Raw genomic sequence first — 19,546 nt, forward strand, 5'->3', positions numbered from 1 at the left:
AGCCCATTTAAGTTTTCCCCTAAAAGCAGAAATATTACTAGACCATTTCAATAGAACTGTGTAACAACCCATTTCAGTGTTGTTGTCTTTTTTTAAGGGGAATCATTTTCCAATATTTTTCATGAAAACTCATATAAATCCTTCTTTGGAATAAGCCAGGCTTTTACCGTTCACAAGGTTTTTTGTGAATTGCAAAAATTTTTATCCCCTACATTCCCCATTCAATCTGGGCTGCCTCAGACAGAAAGCATGAGGACACTTTTCTTACATCTGTAGTGGAAACCCATTTCAGTATTTATTCTTGTTTCTAATTAAATAGAATTTTCTTGATCTGTGCTTCTTTTCTGGCATTCTGAGTCTTTAATTCATTATCTAGAGGAGGAGAATATAATGTCAGATTAATTGCTGAGGTAATGTAGCAGAAATGCATTCTGTTGCTTTGTCTATTACCCTGAAAAGAATGTGTCTAACAACCCATTTCAGTGTTTTTGTTAAAGGGGAATAATTTTCCAATACTTTCCTTATAAACTCTTATAAATCCTTCTTTGGAATAAAGCAGGCTTTTGCTGTTCACAAGGTTTTTTGTGAATTGCAGATATTTTTTCCCTCTGCATTCCCCCATTCAATCTGGGCTGCCAAAGACAGACAGAAAGCATGAGGACACTTTTCTTACATCTATTACACTCTTTCTTTTGATATTTTCTATTGGATACTGCTTTCTCATCTTCCAGTAGCTAATTGATAAACACGTACTGAGTGCTTGTTCTGGCTTTGCTTTCTGCTTGGTGCTATGGGAAATCAGAGGACAATAAGACTGGCTCCATCCATAACAGACTCCAACAGCCAAGGACCTCCCCAGGCCAACCCTATCATAGCTGTACCTTCCTTCATCTCAGGTATACCTGAGCATTCCCACCTCTATGCCTTTGTTCAAGTCAGGAGCCAGAAAGCAAGACAAAGCATAACATTTGGAACTACATAGGCTGCATTCCAAGGGAAGTATGTCGTTTACATGTGTGATATATGGAAAATGATACTCACTTCATAGACTTACAATGAGGGCTGTGAGCAACGATAGCTAATGATGTTTGGTACTAGTTGGTGCTTAAGAAATGTATGTTTCTCTTCTTTTATTCCTTTACAAATCATTAATTTCTGGCTTAAGTACCATCTTGTTGGCTCTGTCTCAGACGACTTTAGTGATCTTGACCAAAGTAACTGCTCCCTCTTTATCTAGCATTCATTATTTACTATGTCAGTATTTACCTATCACTTGCCTCCTATGACATTAATATATTTGAGAAAAAGAATTTTTTGAGCAAAGAAGTTTAGAGAGCACTGTATGCCAAACTCTCCTCAGAGATTGGTAATGCACGTTCTGAAAAGTCTTGAGGTAAAGAAACCTATTTAACCAATTTTAGGCTATCTTGAAAACTCTTCACTGCCTCCTCTTTTTTCTGCTCCAGAAAACTTATTCTTATAACACTAGGGCTATGGTTTACACTATTAATTTGAGTAATTTGAGTTAGTGCAGTTTTTGATGTTGTCTATAGTTTATTTAATGTCATGTGTTAATGCCTTCAATTTTAATTTAAGAGTTAAGTTCCTTTAGGGCAGAGTTCAATTCAATATATATGTAAGTTTTATTTGATTTAGGGCCTTGAGTTTAGTAGATATAAGGACTTCAGATAGGAAGGAAAGCTTGAACATGTTTAAATAATGGGTAGGGTCCAGTTCTTCAGTTCCTTCTAAATTTCTTTTATCTTTTGGAGCAACTTATAGGTTGAGTTGCTAACAAGTATATCTTCTTAAGCTCTGCATGCTGTGTACAGAGAATATAAATGGTGGCAGGTGGAAAAGGAGGAGAGGGAGAATAAAATGTTCTTCACTTCTCTTATTCAAGTCAAATCAGAGTATTAGAGGGCTTGCAAATTACAGTGCAGTGGTATGTCAGTGAAGGTGGACTTGATTTTTAGAAACAGGCAAAAGTCACTGAAACCCATTCTGTTATTTAAGGTTATGCAAATTAACAATCTGAAATGTTGAAAAATAGCTTAGTGCCTTTAAGCTATTGAAACTGATTTTCTTGAATGGCTTATAAATGATTTTAAAAGCACTTTCAAAAGAAGTCTAATAATATTTTGATCACTGGAAATACTTTGAGAACAAATCTGTTCTCAAAATAGTTTTGTAGTTTTGTGCTTTTTGTCTTAAAATAACCACAGGTCAGAACCATTGATTTATAGCAGAGCTTATAATATTTACATAGATCTGTGTTTTCATTTCTCCTTTTCTCCCCACTGACCTCCTGTCCTCTGGCCTTTTTACTTCACATTTACATATTCATACAGAGATGGGGAACAAAAAGAAGGTGAGACTACACCAATTTTGTTCCTGGTTAATAGTTTTAATAAAATTCAATAGGGATTTTTAGCAAGGGAGAACTTTTCATCCATTAAGTGCAGTGAAGTTTTTAGGTTATCTGTTAGTTTAACTATCCATGTTATCCCTGCCTCTTCCCTTAGCCCAGATAATTTAAACTTAAATGAGTAGATAATTTGTCATCTGTAATTATGGTCCAGCCAGTTTTACCCTTGATCCACTATTAAATGTTTAACCATGGGTTCACTGTCATTAGTAATTTGGTATAAGGAAGTAATAAAGAATATTTATATTTATGGAAGGGAGGAAAGTTGATAAAGCTCTTTAGTGGAACTTAGCAACATGGTGAATTAGAAAACTGTAACATTTTCATTTTAAACACTTTTTGGTATAGGTACTAATAATGTAACTTCTATTTGGAATATATAGGAACTTAGTAGAGACAGAGACTCTCCTGAAATAAGCCTTCTCTCAAATACTTATATTAAAGAATTTGATATGTTTCCTGTAAAGGAGAAGTCATTAATAGAGCCAGAGAAGGAGCCTTGTGAGGAAGGTGCATTGACCATGACTTCGGAAGAAAACAAAGATGAAGAAAGCTCTCTTGAAACTTTTGTGTCTGCCTTAGAAAGGATACTCACATCACCAGAAATCAGCCAGGAGGAAAGACTGCTTAGAATAATGAATGATTTTGAACCTAGAGAGCTGGTGAACCCATTGAGCAACTCTTCAGGCTCCATATCAATACCTTTGACATGTCACAGAGATTTTCTAGAAGACCCAAAGGATGATGCATTGCCAGTTGAGGTATCAACAGCCTTAGACACATTGTCAGAGGCCAAGGTGGAACCCATCTGTCACAGGAAAGAGGGAGGCATCAGGCTCAGTGCTGGAAATGAATGTTCGGGAGTGGAGCCCAGTATGTCTCAGACTGATGAAGACTGTACACAGATAGCAGAGGTGGATTTTGAGACTCTTTATTCTACTCCACCATTTGAACAAGATTCCAAGTTAGCTGAGCTGCAGGACAAGCATCTTCCAGTGCAGCAAATAAGTGTAAGTATGAACCGACAGTTTTACCTTTTATAGTGATGAGTCTTCATTACCCATACACTTTATTTTAAATTCAAACCTTTTACCTAAACAACAACACTCAGAAGATACTTTTTGACTTTGAAGCATATAGTGATCCTTTTGAAAGTTCCCAGGGTAGAGTTTTCAAGGAGTTGAAAGTTAAAATAGTCAAGTTTCTCCTCTGAAAACCTGAGAAGATATATCATTATCACATTGCTTATATAGACGAAAGAAAAAAATTCTTTCTCAGACTGTTTCCCTGTTAGCTCAGAAAATCACTATGTCTACCTGAGTGCAAAGTAGAGGTAAGATACCCCATGTTAATTTCTAGTTGGACATAAATGCAATTGGTCTTCCAGGAGAGGGAAATGTAGCTGGTCTGCCTGGCTTCAGTACAGCTTTGCTTTTCGTGGCTGAGGATACTGTCCGGTGACACAGTTTGGTTTAGAGTTCCTGGACTTTTGTGCTGGGAGACCCTCCGGTGCCTATCACTTAACCAACTTACCAACTTTTCACGTTGGCAATTTTTTCCTGATTATAATAGTGATACAACCTCATAAAAAAAAAAAATCAAACATTACAGTAAGAGGAAGTCTCCAACAATTCCACTTACCAGAGATAATTGTTAACCATTTACTGTATGTCTCCATTTTTTCTATGCACAGTCTCTGTAAGTTTATTTTATATAAATAGGATTATATTATACATAATGCTTTGTAACTTATTTTTAAATTTTAATAATACATCTTGGTTATCTTTCTATGTGAATGAACGTAGCATTACTTGTTGTTGTTGTTTAGTCACTAAGTCGTCTCAGACTCTTTGCGACCCTATGGACTGTGTAGCCCTCCAGGTTCCTCTGTCCAAGGGATTTTCCAAGCAAGAATACTGGAGTGGGTTGCCATTTCCGTCTCCAGGTAGCACTACTTAAATCTTATTATTTGTTGGGTGGTATTCCACTGTGTGGCCATATATATATTGTGTGTATAAAATAATACATATAATTTATTTAGCCAATTCACTAGGTCATTTGGATTTTTTTCTTTTTTCCTTCTGGCTCTTACCAAAATGCTCTTTTGAACATTTCTTGAAAGGTTTAAGTAATGTGATGCTAAGCTCATGTTATTCACATAACATATGTATTCTGATCAAAAAATTTCAATGCAGACATTTTTTAATGATATTTTTTAAAATCCAGAAAAAGAGAAACTAATCATGGGGATAGGACATGAGGATTAAATTAACATTCCAAGATTCTCATCTAAAAAGAGGTGGTATTAGTAAAGTGTAGGAAATTATGACTGATATTGATAGAGTAAGCTTTAACTTCAGTTCAGTTCAGTTGCTCAGTCGTGTCCGACTCTTTGCAACCCCATGAATTGCAGCACGCCAGGCCTCCTTGTCCATCACCAACTCCTGGAATTCACTCAAACTCATGTCCATTGAGTCGGTGATGCCATCTAGCCATCTCATCCTCTGTCGTCGGAAATTATGACTGATATTGATAGAGTAAGCTTTAAGCTTTAACTTAGGCAGTCTTAAAAAAAAAGTCTACATAAAAGTAGAAAGGAGATTGATTTAGAACAGATCAAATTAAATCCTCTTTTACTTAGCTGTAATGAAAATATGAAATTTGTTACCTTGTGAAGCTTCATGTGCTGGATATATAAATAAGCTCAAGAAAGGTTTACATGGTATGTATAAAAACATGTATCCCTGTGAAGGTTAAATCCATAATGGATTATTGAGGGGACATTAGAGCCATTCATGATATACTGGCTAACCTTTTAAATCAGTGTAATGGAAGTTATAGGCTAATACTATCTTGTCCCACAAATACCACTTACCATTGCTGTCAAATAGCAAAATTCTAGACTGTATAGAACATTGATCTGGCCTGGCATGATATTTCTGCTGTTTTTATGTGCTGATAATCATTTTGTACTACTCATTTCCTATAAAATGAAAGCACCCAGGGTGACCTTAGGTTTGACCTTGAGGGTTTTTTTTTGAGATTTTTGTTTTTTTGATGTGGATCATTTTTAAAAAGTCTTTATTGAATTTGCTACAATATTGTTTCTGTTCTATGTTTTGCTTATTTTGACCTTGAGACATTTGAAATCTTAGCTCCCCAACCAGGGATCAAACACACACCCCCTGAATTGGAAGGCAGTTTTAGCCACTGGACTGTCAGGGAATTCCCTACCTTTGAGTTTTAAGGATGAATATTACTTATGTAATACAAGTAATATATTTTTGTGTTAAGCTTTTAAATCTATATTGTCATTTATTATATTAATATGAAATTTTCATTCTGTTCACATATGTCATGGATTTTTATATTTTCATCTTATGAAGCATTTTTGTGTAATCAAAGGACAAAATAAAACTTAATTTCTCCTAATTTTATTTTAATTTTTTGAATTGTTATAATCATTTTTATGTGTATTTACATCTTATTACAGAGTCTAGAAGACCCAAATCCATTTGAATTGCAAATTTTGGTTCATCAACATGTCACTTCTTGTGATCCAATAAATAATAAGAGAAACTCATATCTGGAAAATAACTCTGACCAGGACCCTCCACATGTGTTAAGGAGATCGTCCAGACTAAAAGTAGTCAGAGAGGTAAAGCCCACAGATGACATGTATAAGATGCCAGAGAAAATTTTATCCAAAATACTTGGCTGTGAGGATCAAACAAATAATAGTTCTTCAACTGAGAATTTCAGGTATGCTATAGACTTATGCTTGGGACATTAGAGTAAGTTTACAGTTCAGTTCAGTTCAGTCACTCAGTCATGTCTGACTCTTTGTGACCCCATGGACTGCAGCATGCCAGGCCTCCTTGTCCATCACCAACTCCTGGAGTTTACTCAAATTCAGTGTCCATTGAGTCAGTGATACCGTCCAATTATCTCATCCTCTTTTGTCCCCTTCTTCTCTTGTCTTCAGTCTTTCCCAGCATCAGGGTGTTTTCCAATGAGTCAGCTCTTCGCATCAGGTGGCAAAAGAATTGGAGTTTCAGCTTCAACATCAGTCCTTCCAGTGAACACCCAGGACTGATCTCCTTTAGGATGGACTGGTTGGATCTCCTTGCAGTCCAAGGGACTCTCAAGAGTCTTCTCCAACACCACAGTTCAAAGCATCAGTTCTTCGGTGCTCAGCTTTTTTTATAGTCTAACTCTCACATCCATACATGACTACTGGAAAAACCACAGCTTTGATTAGACGGACCTTTGTTGGCAAAGTAATGTCTCTGCTTTTATACAGTTATGTCTAAGTAAAGAACTTTATTTTTCAGTGTTGTTACATTTATTTTGCAATTTAAGAAAAACCAGAAAAGACCTTTACTTTCTCTTTTTAGGCTGAAGTAATGGGAAATTGTATTTTAGCTTAATGCTAATTTTCTTTCTTTGTTTAAAATCCATCACCACACATAGTTACACATTTTTTTGGGGGGGGGTGGATGAGAACTTTTAAGGTTTACTCTCTTAGCAGCTTTTCAAACATGTAATATGGTATTATTCACTATAGCCACCATGCTATACATTACTACCTTTTGACCACCTTTACTCATTTCACTTACCCACCCTGTCTCTAACCTACAGAACCAGTCTATGCTCTGTATCCATTAGTTTGTTTTTTTTAGATTCCACATATAAGTGAGGTCATACATTGTTTGTCTTTCTCTGTCTGGCTTACTTCTTTTAGCATAATGCCCTCAAGGCCCATTTGTGTTGTCACAGATGGCAGGATTTTCTTCTTTTCTATGGTTAAATACTTTTCCATTGTGTGTGTGTGTGTGACATTTTCTTTATCCATTCATCCGTCGATGGATACTTAGGTTACTTCCGTGTCTTGACTGTTATAAATAAAGCTGTAGTGAAAATGGGACTGCAGATATTGTTTTGAGACAGTGATTTTGTTTCCTTTGAGTAGATACCCAGTAGTGGAGTTGCTGGATCCTATGGTAGTCCTGTTTTTAACTTTTTGAGGAATCGCTATGCTGTTTTCTATGGTGGTGGCACTAATTTACATTCCTAGCTACAGTGCGTGAAGGCTCCCTTTTCTCTGCACCCTCTCCAGCATTTATTATTTGTAGACTGTTTGATAATGACTGTTCTGACTGGTATGGGCTGATATCTTATTGTGGTTTTAATCTACATTTCCCTGATGACTAGTGATACTGAGCACCTTTTCATGTACCATTTGGATGGTAGGCCATTTGGATGCTTTCTTTGGAAATGTCTTGTTAGCGCCTCTCACATTTTTTAATCGGATTTATTTTCTGTTTTATTGTTGAGTTGTATGAGTTATTTATATGTTTTGGATACTAACTCCTTTTCAGATATATGATTTGCAAATATTTTCTACCTTTGGTAGTTTTTTTAAATTTTTTTTCATTTTGTTGATAGTTTCATTGTCTATACAGAAACTTTTTAGTTTGCTGTAGTTTCACTTGTTTATTTTTGCTTTTGGTGTGAAATCTAAAAAATCATTTCCATGGCTGATGTCAAGGTACTTACTTACATTTCTTCCTAGGAGTTTTATGGTTTCATGTCTTGTGTTTAAGTCTTTACTCCATTTTGAGTTGGTTTTTGTATGTGGTTTAAGATTGTTGTCCAGTTTTTTTCTTTTACATATGACTGTCCAGTTTTCCTAACACCATTTATTGTAGAGACTATCCTTTCCCCATGGTATATTCTTCGCTCCTTTGTCATAGATTAATTGACCATATATAAGTAGGTTTATTTTGGAGTTCTCTATTGTGTTTCATGGATCTATATGTCTGTTCTTATCTCAGTTTTTTAAAGTTTTTGATCAGTGCCATACTACATGGCAAGCCCTTTCTTTCTTGCAGAGAGCCTGCCTCTCTTCCCCTAGAAGTTGGAAATAGAGTAGATAGTGGCATGCCTAGGTGGGGAGTGAAGGACAAGAGACTCAAAATACTCACACTTGTGACTGACTGTCCCTAAAGGAGAGATACCATAGATGACAAAAAGATAAGCCTAGAAACCATAATAACTGGCGTGTGTGTCACTGAATTATCTGCAGCTTACTCAGGAGCAATCTCCTTGTATAAAACTGCCATCATGCCTTTGAGTTTTGAAAAGTATTAGTCAAAAATTTGGTATGATTCTCTGTGAATGTTTGTAGAGAACACGATAGTAATTTTAAAAACATGTTTGATTTTCAAGAATGCAGAATCCTGCTTTAAAGATTGAAGGTAAAGGGAAGACTGTTCCTTCATCCAGGCTCAAGAATGGAGAACAGATCAAGAAAAACAGAAAATCTGCAGGTAGGCCTGTTTTCTTTATTTCTTTAATAAGTCACTTATGGAAACAGAATTCTGGTACTAAAGAGGATTTAGAGATTATTGTGTCTCACCTTCCTCATTTTACTGATGAGGAAGTTCAGAAAGGCTTTTCCCCAGCGCCGTGCAGCTCATCAGCAGTGTAACTAGGACTTGATCCTTAACTTCTACCTCCTAAGCTTCCCTGGTGGCTCAGTCAGTGTCCTAACTTCTATCTCACAGGGTCATGTATTTTCTAAACTTGTACTTTTAAGACAGTAATTTCAGAATCCTTTTTGGATTCAGATGTCTGACCTCTTTGTGGTATGGCCAGCCAACATAGGCTTTGGGAAATTAAACCCAGAAGAATAAACAGAGAAAAGAAGGCAAACGTATTATGTTTGTAGGTGTTATTTCTTTGTTCCTATATGTAAAACCTCAAAGAATGAACTTAAAACTGTCAGAAATAATAAGAACCTAGAAAGACGGGTTACAAAAAATAGATGGTGAGACAGTTGGTAGAATTGAGATATGGATTGTAGATTAAAGAATAATATTTTATCAGTGTTGAATTTTCTTAATTTAATCATTATGTAAGGTAGTGTCCTTGTTTTTAGAGAATATATCCTTAAATATTAGTGAGTAAAGGAGCATGGTATATACAAATTATTATTTCTGTGTATATATGTCTGTGTGCATGTATATATAAAGAGAGAGAGAGAATGATTTAAGTGGTGGCAAAATGTTAACAATAGGTGGAGCCTTTGTTTTATTTTTAAACTGTTTTATAAATCTGAAATTATTTCCAGCTAAAAAGCTTTAAAAACATGTAACCTTTGTTTTGTAATAAAACAAAAGATGACAAATATCTTTCATATATATATTACACATTTTCAAAATATAAAAGAAGAACCCATTTACAATAGTTACAAAAGTGAGAAAATACCTACTTACGTGCTGCTGCTGCTGCTAAGTCACTTCAGTCGTGTCCGACTCTGTGCGACCCCATAGATGGCAGCCCACCAGGCTCCCCTATCCCTGGGATTCTCCAGGCAAGAACACTGGAGTGGGTTGCCATTTCCTTCTCCAATGTATGAAAGTGAAAAGTGAAAGTGAAGTCGCTCAGTCATGTCCAACCCTTTGCGCCCCATGGACTGCAGCCCACCAGGCTCCTCTGTCTATGGGATTTTCCAGGCAAGAGTACTGGAGTGGGTTGTCATTGTGCCATGCCTTCATGAAGACAGTGTAAAAATTATGCTGAAGAATATAAAAAAGATGAATAAATGGAAAGAAGAACTGTATTCTTGACAATAAAGATTCAGTATTGTAAGAAACTTCTCCCTAAATTATTCTGTAAATGCATGGCAGTGCAGTCAGAAACAGATTTTGTGTATTTGTTAATTGTTTTTTTTTTTTTTTTTTTTTTTGCTTTATAGGACTGGAGGCTAGCTTGAGAATAATATAAAATTTCAATTGGAAAAGTAAATATAAAAACTAGCCAAGAAAATTCTGAAAAAAAATAAAAGCAAAGGAAGAATAGAGAGGAACAAACCAGCTCTACATAATATGAAAGCAATTAGAAAAGCAGTAAAAATTAAAATAATTTGATACTGGCACAAGAATCAACAGATAAATCAATGAAGCAGAATAAAGTGTTTAGATGTAGAAGCCAGATACAGTGGGAATATGGGGTCAGGTCTGTGATAAATATGGCATCTAAAATTGGTGGCAGAGAACACTAAGCAATAAGTCGTGAAAAACACAAAACTGGATCCCTATATTATTCCTTATACCAAATTTAATTCCTGTTTGGCCAGAAAGTTAAAAAAAAATGTCCTAGAAGAAAAGACAAGTGAATCTTTTTCCAATCTTGGAAAAACCTTTGTGTAGAACAACTCAAACCCAGAAGCCAAGAGGGAAAAGGATGATAAAATTGACTACATTCATTTAAAAAAAATTGTATGGAAAAATATCCTAAAGAAAATCAGTCATCAAACACAGAAGAAATATTAACAACAATGACAAGGAGTTAATTATAATTGTATGCAAAAACCTCTTACAAACAGTTAACTATAAAGAACATAGGTAAGGGATATGAACAAGGAATTCACAGAAAAAAAATACATAAATAGTTGAAAAGATTAGCATCTCATTCACATTTAACAAAATGCAAATTAAGAGGTGTAATTTTCACCTAAGAGAATGCCAGTAAACATTTGAGAATTCTCAGTGACAGGACTGCAGCAAAGTATGGTTTTGATAATAGTGTGTGTTCAGTCTTTTTACAGGGTTGTTTACTGATCTTCATCAGAAGTTTAAATCACAATTCTTTTGAATCAGCAATTCTACTTAGAGGGATTTATTCTATGGCTATGTTTACTCAAATACGTAGGTATATTTTATAAGGATGTTCATCGCGGCGTTGTTTGCTATAATAGAATGACTTAGAAACAACCTAAATTGAATAGTTAACAAACTACAATATAACCAATTAAATAATAGTCAGTCATTTATGAAATCAGAAGACTATAAATATGTGGATAAGGAAAAAAAGCTATTTTTTTTTCATGTAATAAGAGTGACTCAAATTTCTTGTTGGAAACAATGCAAGCAGCAGTTTTAAAGTACTAAAAAAAATTCTATACCTAGAATTCTATACCTAGAACCTAGAATTCCATACCCAACTTAATATCTTTCAGAAATGAAGGTGAAATAGTTTTAGACACACAAAAGCTGAAAGGACTCATCATCAGCAGACCCGTATTATAGGAAATTTTAAATGACATTCTTCAGGCAGTAGAAAGATGACACTCAATGGAAATCTACATTTACACCTTGAAGATCGTTGGACTTGTTAACTATATGTATAAAAATTATTCCATCAAACTGTGGAGAATTCTTAAAGAGATGGGGATACCAGACCACTTTGCCTGTCTCCTGAAAAACCTGTGTGCAGGTCAAGAGGCAGTAGTTAGAACTGGAACAACAGACTTAAAGGAGTACATCAAGGCTGTATATTGTCACCCTGCTTATTTAAGTTCTGTGCAGAGTACATCATGTGGAATGAGGCACAAGCTGAAATCGAGATTGCAGGGAGAAATATCAATAACCTCATATCTGCAGATGACACCACCCTTATGGCAGAAAGCGAAGAGGTACTAAAGAGCCTCTTGATGAAAGTGAAACAGGAAAGAGAAAAGGCTGGCTTAAAACTCAACATTCAGAAAACTAAGATCATGGTATCCCGGCCCATCACTTCATGGCAAATAAATGGGGAAACAATGGAAACAGTGACAGACTTTCTTTTTCTGGGCTCCAAAGTCACTGCAGATGGTGACTGCAGCCATGAAATTAAAAGACGCTTGCTCCTTGGAAGAAAAGCTGTGACCAACCTAGACAGCATATTAAAAAGCAGAGAGATTACTTTGCCAACAAAGGTCTGTCTAGTCAAGGCAATGTTTTTTCCAGTAGTCATGTATGAATGTGAGAATTGGGCTATAAAGAAAGCTGAGCGCCAAATAATTGATGCTTTTACACTGTGGTGTTTGTGAAGACTCTTGAGAGTCCCTTGGACTGCAAGGAGATCCAACCAGTCCATCCTAAAGGAAATCAGTCCTAAGTATTCATTGGAAGGACTGATGTTGAAGCTGAAACTCCAATACTTTGGCCACCTGATGCGAAGAACTGACTCACTGGAAAAGACCCTGATGCTGGGAAAGATTGAAGGCAGGAGGACAAGGGGATGACAGGATGAAATGGTTGGATGGCATCACTGACTCAATGGACATGAGTTTGTGCAAGCTCTAGGAGTTGGTGATGGACAGGGAAACCTGGTGTGCTGCAGTCTGTGGGGTTGCAAAGAGTTGGACATGACTGAGCGACTAAACTGATGGATAAAAATGCAGATTTTTTTCTTATTAATCAATTTTAAAGAATAATTGACTATTTAAACAAAAATAACAATTGATTATGAGATTTTAAGTGTACATAAAAGTAAAATGCCTGGCAATAATAACATAAAAAGACTTTTAGGGGAGAAATGGAAGTATACCACTGTAAAATTTATGTAAGGAGATATCATTTGGAGGTAGACTGTGATAAATTGATGAAGAAGGGAATGGCAACCCACTCCAGTATTCTTGCCTGGAGAATCCCATGGACAGAGGAGAGCCTGGTGGGCTACAGTCCATGGCATCGCAGAGAATCGGACACAACTAAGTGACTTTCCCTTACTCACTCACTCATGATAAGTTGAAGATACACTATAAACCCTGAAAAAAACATTTTAACAAATAACTAATCACAGTGAAAGTCAACACAGATGATATAATGGATTAACAAAAATATTCATTTTTAATCCAAAAGGAGGTAGAAGAGGGAAAAGGAAATAAATAACGGATGAGAAAAACTGAAAAAAAATAATAAGATGATACTCTCAAACCCAACCATACGTTAACAATCACACTGAATATAAATGATTAAGACACTCTCAGTTAAAAGGCAGAGTTGTTATATTGGGTAAAAAGCAAGACTAAACTATATGCTTACTTTCAGAAACATATTTGAAATATAAATGCATAAATAGGTTAAAATGAAAAGAATAGAGGGAAAATATACTTTGCTAGCATCAGTTGTATTAGTTTCCTATGGTGATAACAATTTACAACAAAGTTTGTGACTTAATACAAATTCATTCTCTTACAGTCCTGAAGTCAGAAGTCCAAATGAGTGCTGGGAGTTAAAACCAAGGTCTCAGCAGGGCTGGTTCCTTCTCTGCTCAGCGAAAAATGTGTTCCTTTCCCTTCCAGCTGCTGGAGGCTATGGCATTCCTTTGCTGCTGGCTGCTGCTGCTGTTGCTGCTGGCTACATCTGTCCAATCTGTGCTTCTCTTGTCACTTTGCCTTCCCCTCTTTTAATCTTTTTGCTTTCCTCTGTGTTTAATTTTAATACAAAATTTAAAGGTTATACTCCATTTGCAGTTAATACAAAATGCTGGCTATATTCTCCATATTGTACAGCATATCCTTGTGACCTGTCATACACCCAGTAGCTTGTACTTCCCACTCCCCACTCCTATATTGCCCCTCCCCACCCCACTGATAACTAGTTTGTTCTCTGTATCTGTGAGTCTTTTTGTTATAGTCATTAGTTTTTTGTATTTTTTACACTTCACATAAGAAGGATACCATGCAGTATTTATCTTTCTCTTTCTGACTATTTCACTTAGCATAATGGTCTCCAAGTCCATCCATATTCCTGCAAATGGTAAAATTTAGTTCCTTTTAATGGCTGAGTTCCCAGTGGCTCAGGGATAAAGAATCCACCTGCAATGTAGGAGAAGTAGGTTTGATCCCTGGGTCCAGAAGATCTCCTTGAGAAGGAAATGGTAACCTACTTCAGTATTCTTGCCTGGGAAGTCCCATGGACAGAGAAGCCTGGTGGGCTACACTCCATGGGATCGCAAAGAGTCTCATACAACTGAGCAACTAAACAACAATGGCTGAGTAATATTCCATTGTATATGCATACCACATGTCCTTTATCCATTCATCTGTTGATGGACACTTAGGTGGCTCCCATATCTTGGCAATTATAAATAATGCTACTATGACCATTGGGGTACATGTATCTTTTTAAATATTGTTGTTTTTTTCATGTGTATACCCAGGATTGGAGTTACTGGGTCATGTGGTAGTTCTATTTTTATTTTTTTGAGAAATCTCCATACTCTTTTGCACAATGGCCACACCAATTTACATTCCCACCAACCCTTTCATCTTTAAAGAATTCTTGTGATTGTGTAGATACCCAGATAATCCATGGTAAGATTCTCTTCCCTAGATCCTTAATCACATCTGCAAAGTCTCTTTTGCTATCTATAAGAGAACATTCTCAGGGTTTGGGGGATTAAGATATGAAGGAAGCTGTAAGCAAAACAACAGATTGGGAGGAAATATTCGCAAATGATGTGACCAACAAGGGATTAGTCTCCAGAATTTACAAATAGCTCATGTGTCATAATATCATCAAAACAAACAAACCAATCAAAAAATGGGCTGAAGAGCTAAATAGACATTTCTCCAAAGGAGGCATACAGATGGCCAAGAGGCACATGAAAAAATGTTCAGTGTCACTAATTATTAAGAGAAATGCAAATCAAAACTATAGTGAGATATCATTTCATACCAGTCAAAATGGCTATCTTCAAAAAATCTACAAACAGTAAGTGCTAGAGGGAGAGTGGAGAGAAGGGAACCTCCAACACTATTGGTGGAAATGCAAATTGGTATAGCCACTATGGCAGAAAGCGAAGAAGAACTAAAGAGCCTCTTGATGAAAGTGAAAGAGAAGAGTGAAAAAGTTGACTTAAAACACAACATTCAGAAAACTAAGAGCATGGCATCCAGTCCCATCACTTCATGGCAAATAGATGGGGAAACAGTTGAAACAGTGACAGACTTTATTTTGGGGACCTCCAGAATCACTGCAGCCATGGAATTAAAAGATGCTTGCTCCTTGGAAGAAAAGCTCTGACTAACCTAGACAGCATATTAAAAAGCAGAGACATTACTTTGCCAATGAAGGTTCATCTAGTCAAAGCTATGGTTTTTCCAGTGGTCATGTATGGATGTAAGAGTTGGACTATAAAGAAAGCTGAGCACCAAATAATTGATGCTTTTGAACTGTGGTGTTTGTGAAGACTCTTGAGAGTCTCTTGGACTGCAAGGAGATCCAACCAGTCCATCCTAAAGGAAATCAGTCCTAAGTATTCATTGGAAGGACTGATGTTGAAGCTGAAACTCCAATACTTTGGCCACCTGGTGTGAAGAACTGACTGACTGGAAAAGACCCTGATGCTGGGAAAGATTGAAGGCGGGAGGGGAAGGGGATGACAGAGGATGAGATGGTTGGATGGCATCACTGACTCAATGGACATGAGTTTGCGCAAGCTCTAGGAGTTGGTGATGGACAGGGAAGCCTGGCGTTCTGCAGTCCATGAGGTTGCAAAGAGTTGGACATGACTGAGTGACCAAAGTGAACTGAACTATGGAGAACAGTATGGAGGTTGCTTTCAAAACTAAAAACAGCTACCATATGACCCTGCAATCCTACTCCTGGACACACATTGGGGGAAAAACATGGTCTGAAAGGATTCATGCACCCCAGTGTTCATTGCAGCACTGTTTACAATAGCTAAGCCATGGAAACAACTTAATACTCATCAACAAAGGAATGGATAAGGACGACGTGGTACATATATACAATGGAATATTACTTAACCATTAAAACAAATGAAGTAATGCCATTTGCAGCAACATGGATAGACCTAGAAATTGTCACCCTGAGTGAAGTAAGTCAGAGAAAGAGAAATATTGTATGATATCTCATATATGGAATCTAAAAAAGAAATGATAAAAATGAACTCATGTATAAAACAGAAACAGACTCACAAACTTAGAGAACAAACTTAAAGTTACCAGGGGAAAGAGTGGGGGGATGGGGTAGTTAGGGAGTTTGGGATGGAACTGTACACGTTAGTATATTTAAAATGGATAACCAACAAAGTCCTACTGTATAGCACAGGGAACTTTGCTAGACATAATATACCAACCTAAATGGGAAAAGAATTTGAAAAAGAATAGATACATGTTTATATAAAATAAAATATTGCAACTCTCAAAAAAAAGATATGGACATCTTTGGAGGACCATTATTTATCTTACCGCACAAATTAGAAGATGACTGAAGTCACTATATACTGTTATATAGAACAGCATATATTATGAATTGTATACATTATATAATACATCATTAGTACCAGACAGAGTAGATTTTAGAACAAAGAATCTTAGCAGGGATAAAGTTATTTCATAACGATGCAGGGGTTACTTCTCTAAGTGTGTGTGTGTGTGTGTGTGTGTGTGTGTGTGTGTGTGTGAGTCACTCTGCTGCTGCTAAGTCGCTTCAGTCGTGTGTGACTCTGTGCGACCCTAGAGACGGCAGCCCACCAGGTTCGCCCGTCCCTGGGATTCTCCAGGCAAGAATGCTGGAGTGGGGTGCCATTTCCTTCTCCAATGCATGAGAGTGAGAAGTGAAAGTGAAGTCACTCAGTCGTGTCTGACTCTGTGCGACCCCATGGACTGCAGCCTACCAGGCTCCTCCGTCCATGGGATTTTCCAGGCAAGAGTGCTGGAGTGGGGTGCCATTCCCTTTTCCAGGGGATCTTCCTGACCCAGGGATCAAACCCTGATCTCCTGCATCACAGGTAGAGTTTTTACCGTTTGAGCTACAGGGAGAACTCTTCCCCAAGAGTACGTAATAATTCTAAATAATTTTTCTCTCTTTTTTCTTCCAGTTTTGTTGAGATATAATTGACATACAGCTTGGTATAAATTTAAGGTGTACAACATAATGATTTGACATTATGTATATCATGAAATGATTACCACAGTAAGTTTAGTGGACATCCATCATCTTATATAGATACAAAATTAAAGAAATAGAAAAAAATTTTTTTTTCTTGTGTTGAGAAGTCTTAGGATTTACTCTTAACCACTTTCACACATAATATGCAGCAGTGTTAATTATATTTATCATAGTGTACATTATATCCGTAGTACTTACTTATAACGGGGAGTTTGTACCTTTTGACTTCCTTGATGCAATTCCCCCAACCCCTTCCCCTTACTCCCAATAACCACGAATGTGGTCTCTTTTCTAATGAGTTTGTTTATTTGCTTGTTTATTTTTGAAGTGTAATGACCTCAACTTTGCATTGGCTTCATAGTGATTCAGTGGTTCTATACTTTTTAAATTGATCATTATGATAAGTCTAGATACCATCTTTTACCATACAAAGATATTACATATTACTGTATTCTCACACTGTACACTTATACCTTCTGCTGCTAAGTCACCTCAGTCATGTCTGACTCTGTGCGACCCCAGAGACGGCAGCCCACCAGGCTCCTCCGTCCCTGGGATTCTCCAGCAAGAACGCTGGAGCGGGTTGCCATTTCCTTCTCCCGTGCATGAAAGTGAAAAGTGAAAATGAAGTCGCTCAGTCGCGTCTGACTCCCAGCGACCCCACGGACTGCAGCCCACCAGGCTCCTCCGTCCCTGGGATTTCCCAGGCAGGAGTGCTGGAATGGGTGCTGTTGCCTTCTCCAACACTTATACCTGGGCCTCCTTTATTTTGCAGCTGGAGTTTTGTACCTCTTAGGACCCCTTACCTGTGTCTCTCGTCCCCTCACTCCCTCCACTCTGGCAACCACCTGTTGGCTTTCTGAATCTGTGACTCTGTTTCTGTTTTGTTACGTTTGTTCATTTGTTTTGTCTTTTAGATTCCATATATAAGGGAAATTGTGCAGTATTTGTCTTTCTCTGTCTGACTTATTTCACCTAATACCCTTTATGTCCACCCATGTTGTTGCATATGGGAAGATTTCACTCTTTTCATGGCTGAGTAATACTCCATTTTTGCCTTTTCATATTGTTCATGGGGTTCTCAAGGCAAGAATGCTGAAGTGGTTTGTCATTCCCTTCTCCAATGGACCATGTTTTGTCAGAACTCTCCCCCATGACCTTTCCATCTTGGGTGGCCCTACATGACATAGCTCATAGTTTCATTGAGGTACACAAGACTGTGATCCATGTGATCATAAAAAGCAGAGACATCACTTTGCCCACAAAGGTCCGTATGGTCAAAGCTACGGTTTTTCCAGTAGTCACGTGTGGATATGAGAGTTGGATCATAAAGAAGACTGAGTGCTGAAGAATTGATGCTTTTGAACTGTGGTGCTGGAGAAGACTCTTGAGAGTCCCTTGGACAGCAAGGAGATCAAACCAGTCAGTCCTAAAGGAAATCAACACTGAATATTCATCAGAGGGACTGATGCTGAAGCTGAAGCTTCAATACTTTGGCCACTTGATGTGAAGAACCATCTCACTGGAAAAGACCCTGAGCCTGGGAAAGATTGAGGGCAGGAGGAGAAGGAGGCGACAGAGGGTGAGATGGTTGGATGGCATCATTGACTCAATGGACATGAGTTTGAGCAAGCTGTTGGAGACAGAGAAGGACAGGGAAGCCTGGTATGTTGCAGTCCATGGGGTCGCAAAGAGTAGGACATGATTGAGCAGCGAGCAACAGCAATATTCCATCGTACACACATGTCACAGCTTTACCCATTCGTCTGTTAATGGACAGTTAGGTTGCTTCTATATCTCTAAAGATGCTGCAGTGAACGTAAGGGTGCATACATCTTTTCTAGTTAAGTGTTTTGACAGAGGATCTGAATAGACGTTATTCCACAGAAGACATATAGATGGCCACAGACACATGAAAAGGTGCTCCACGTCACAAATCATCAGGGAAGTGCAAGTCAAAACCACAATGAGATATCATCTCACCCCTGTTAAAATGGCTGTTATCAAAAAGACAGTAAATGACAAGTGGTAGGGAGGTTGTTGAGAAAAGGAAACACTGCACTGTTGTTGGGAAATGTAAATTGGTGCAGTCACTATGGAAACAGTATGGAGAGTCCTCAAAAAGTATCATCCAGCAATTCCACTCCTGGTTATCTATCTGAAGTAAACAGTTACAGAGTTTCAAAATACATGAAGCGGAAACTGATAAAAGTGCAAGAAGAAATAGACAAATCCACAATTATAGTCAGTGATTTTAATGCCAGTCTTCAGTGATCATTAACTCATTATAATGACCCAAGTGGACAGTAAGGATAGAGGGGATTCAAAGAACGCTGTCAGACAGCTTGGTCTGTTTAACATCTGT

General features: G+C 37.3%; 1 protein-coding gene across 1 annotated transcript in view; it reads left to right on the forward strand.

Moving 5' to 3' along the window:
• ANKRD31 (ankyrin repeat domain 31) overlaps window positions 1-19,546 on the forward strand; it is a 134,478-nt gene that overhangs the window by 28,867 nt on the left and 86,065 nt on the right. The window contains exons 7-9 of the mRNA XM_018053792.1: window positions 2,812-3,438; window positions 5,922-6,190; window positions 8,660-8,760. Coding sequence (XP_017909281.1) covers window positions 2,812-3,438; window positions 5,922-6,190; window positions 8,660-8,760 — 997 coding nt within the window. The remainder of the gene's footprint in view (window positions 1-2,811; window positions 3,439-5,921; window positions 6,191-8,659; window positions 8,761-19,546) is intronic.

This window comes from Capra hircus, chromosome 10 (genome assembly GCF_001704415.2).
Source record: "Capra hircus breed San Clemente chromosome 10, ASM170441v1, whole genome shotgun sequence".
In the NCBI taxonomy this organism is placed as follows: domain Eukaryota; kingdom Metazoa; phylum Chordata; class Mammalia; order Artiodactyla; family Bovidae; genus Capra; species Capra hircus.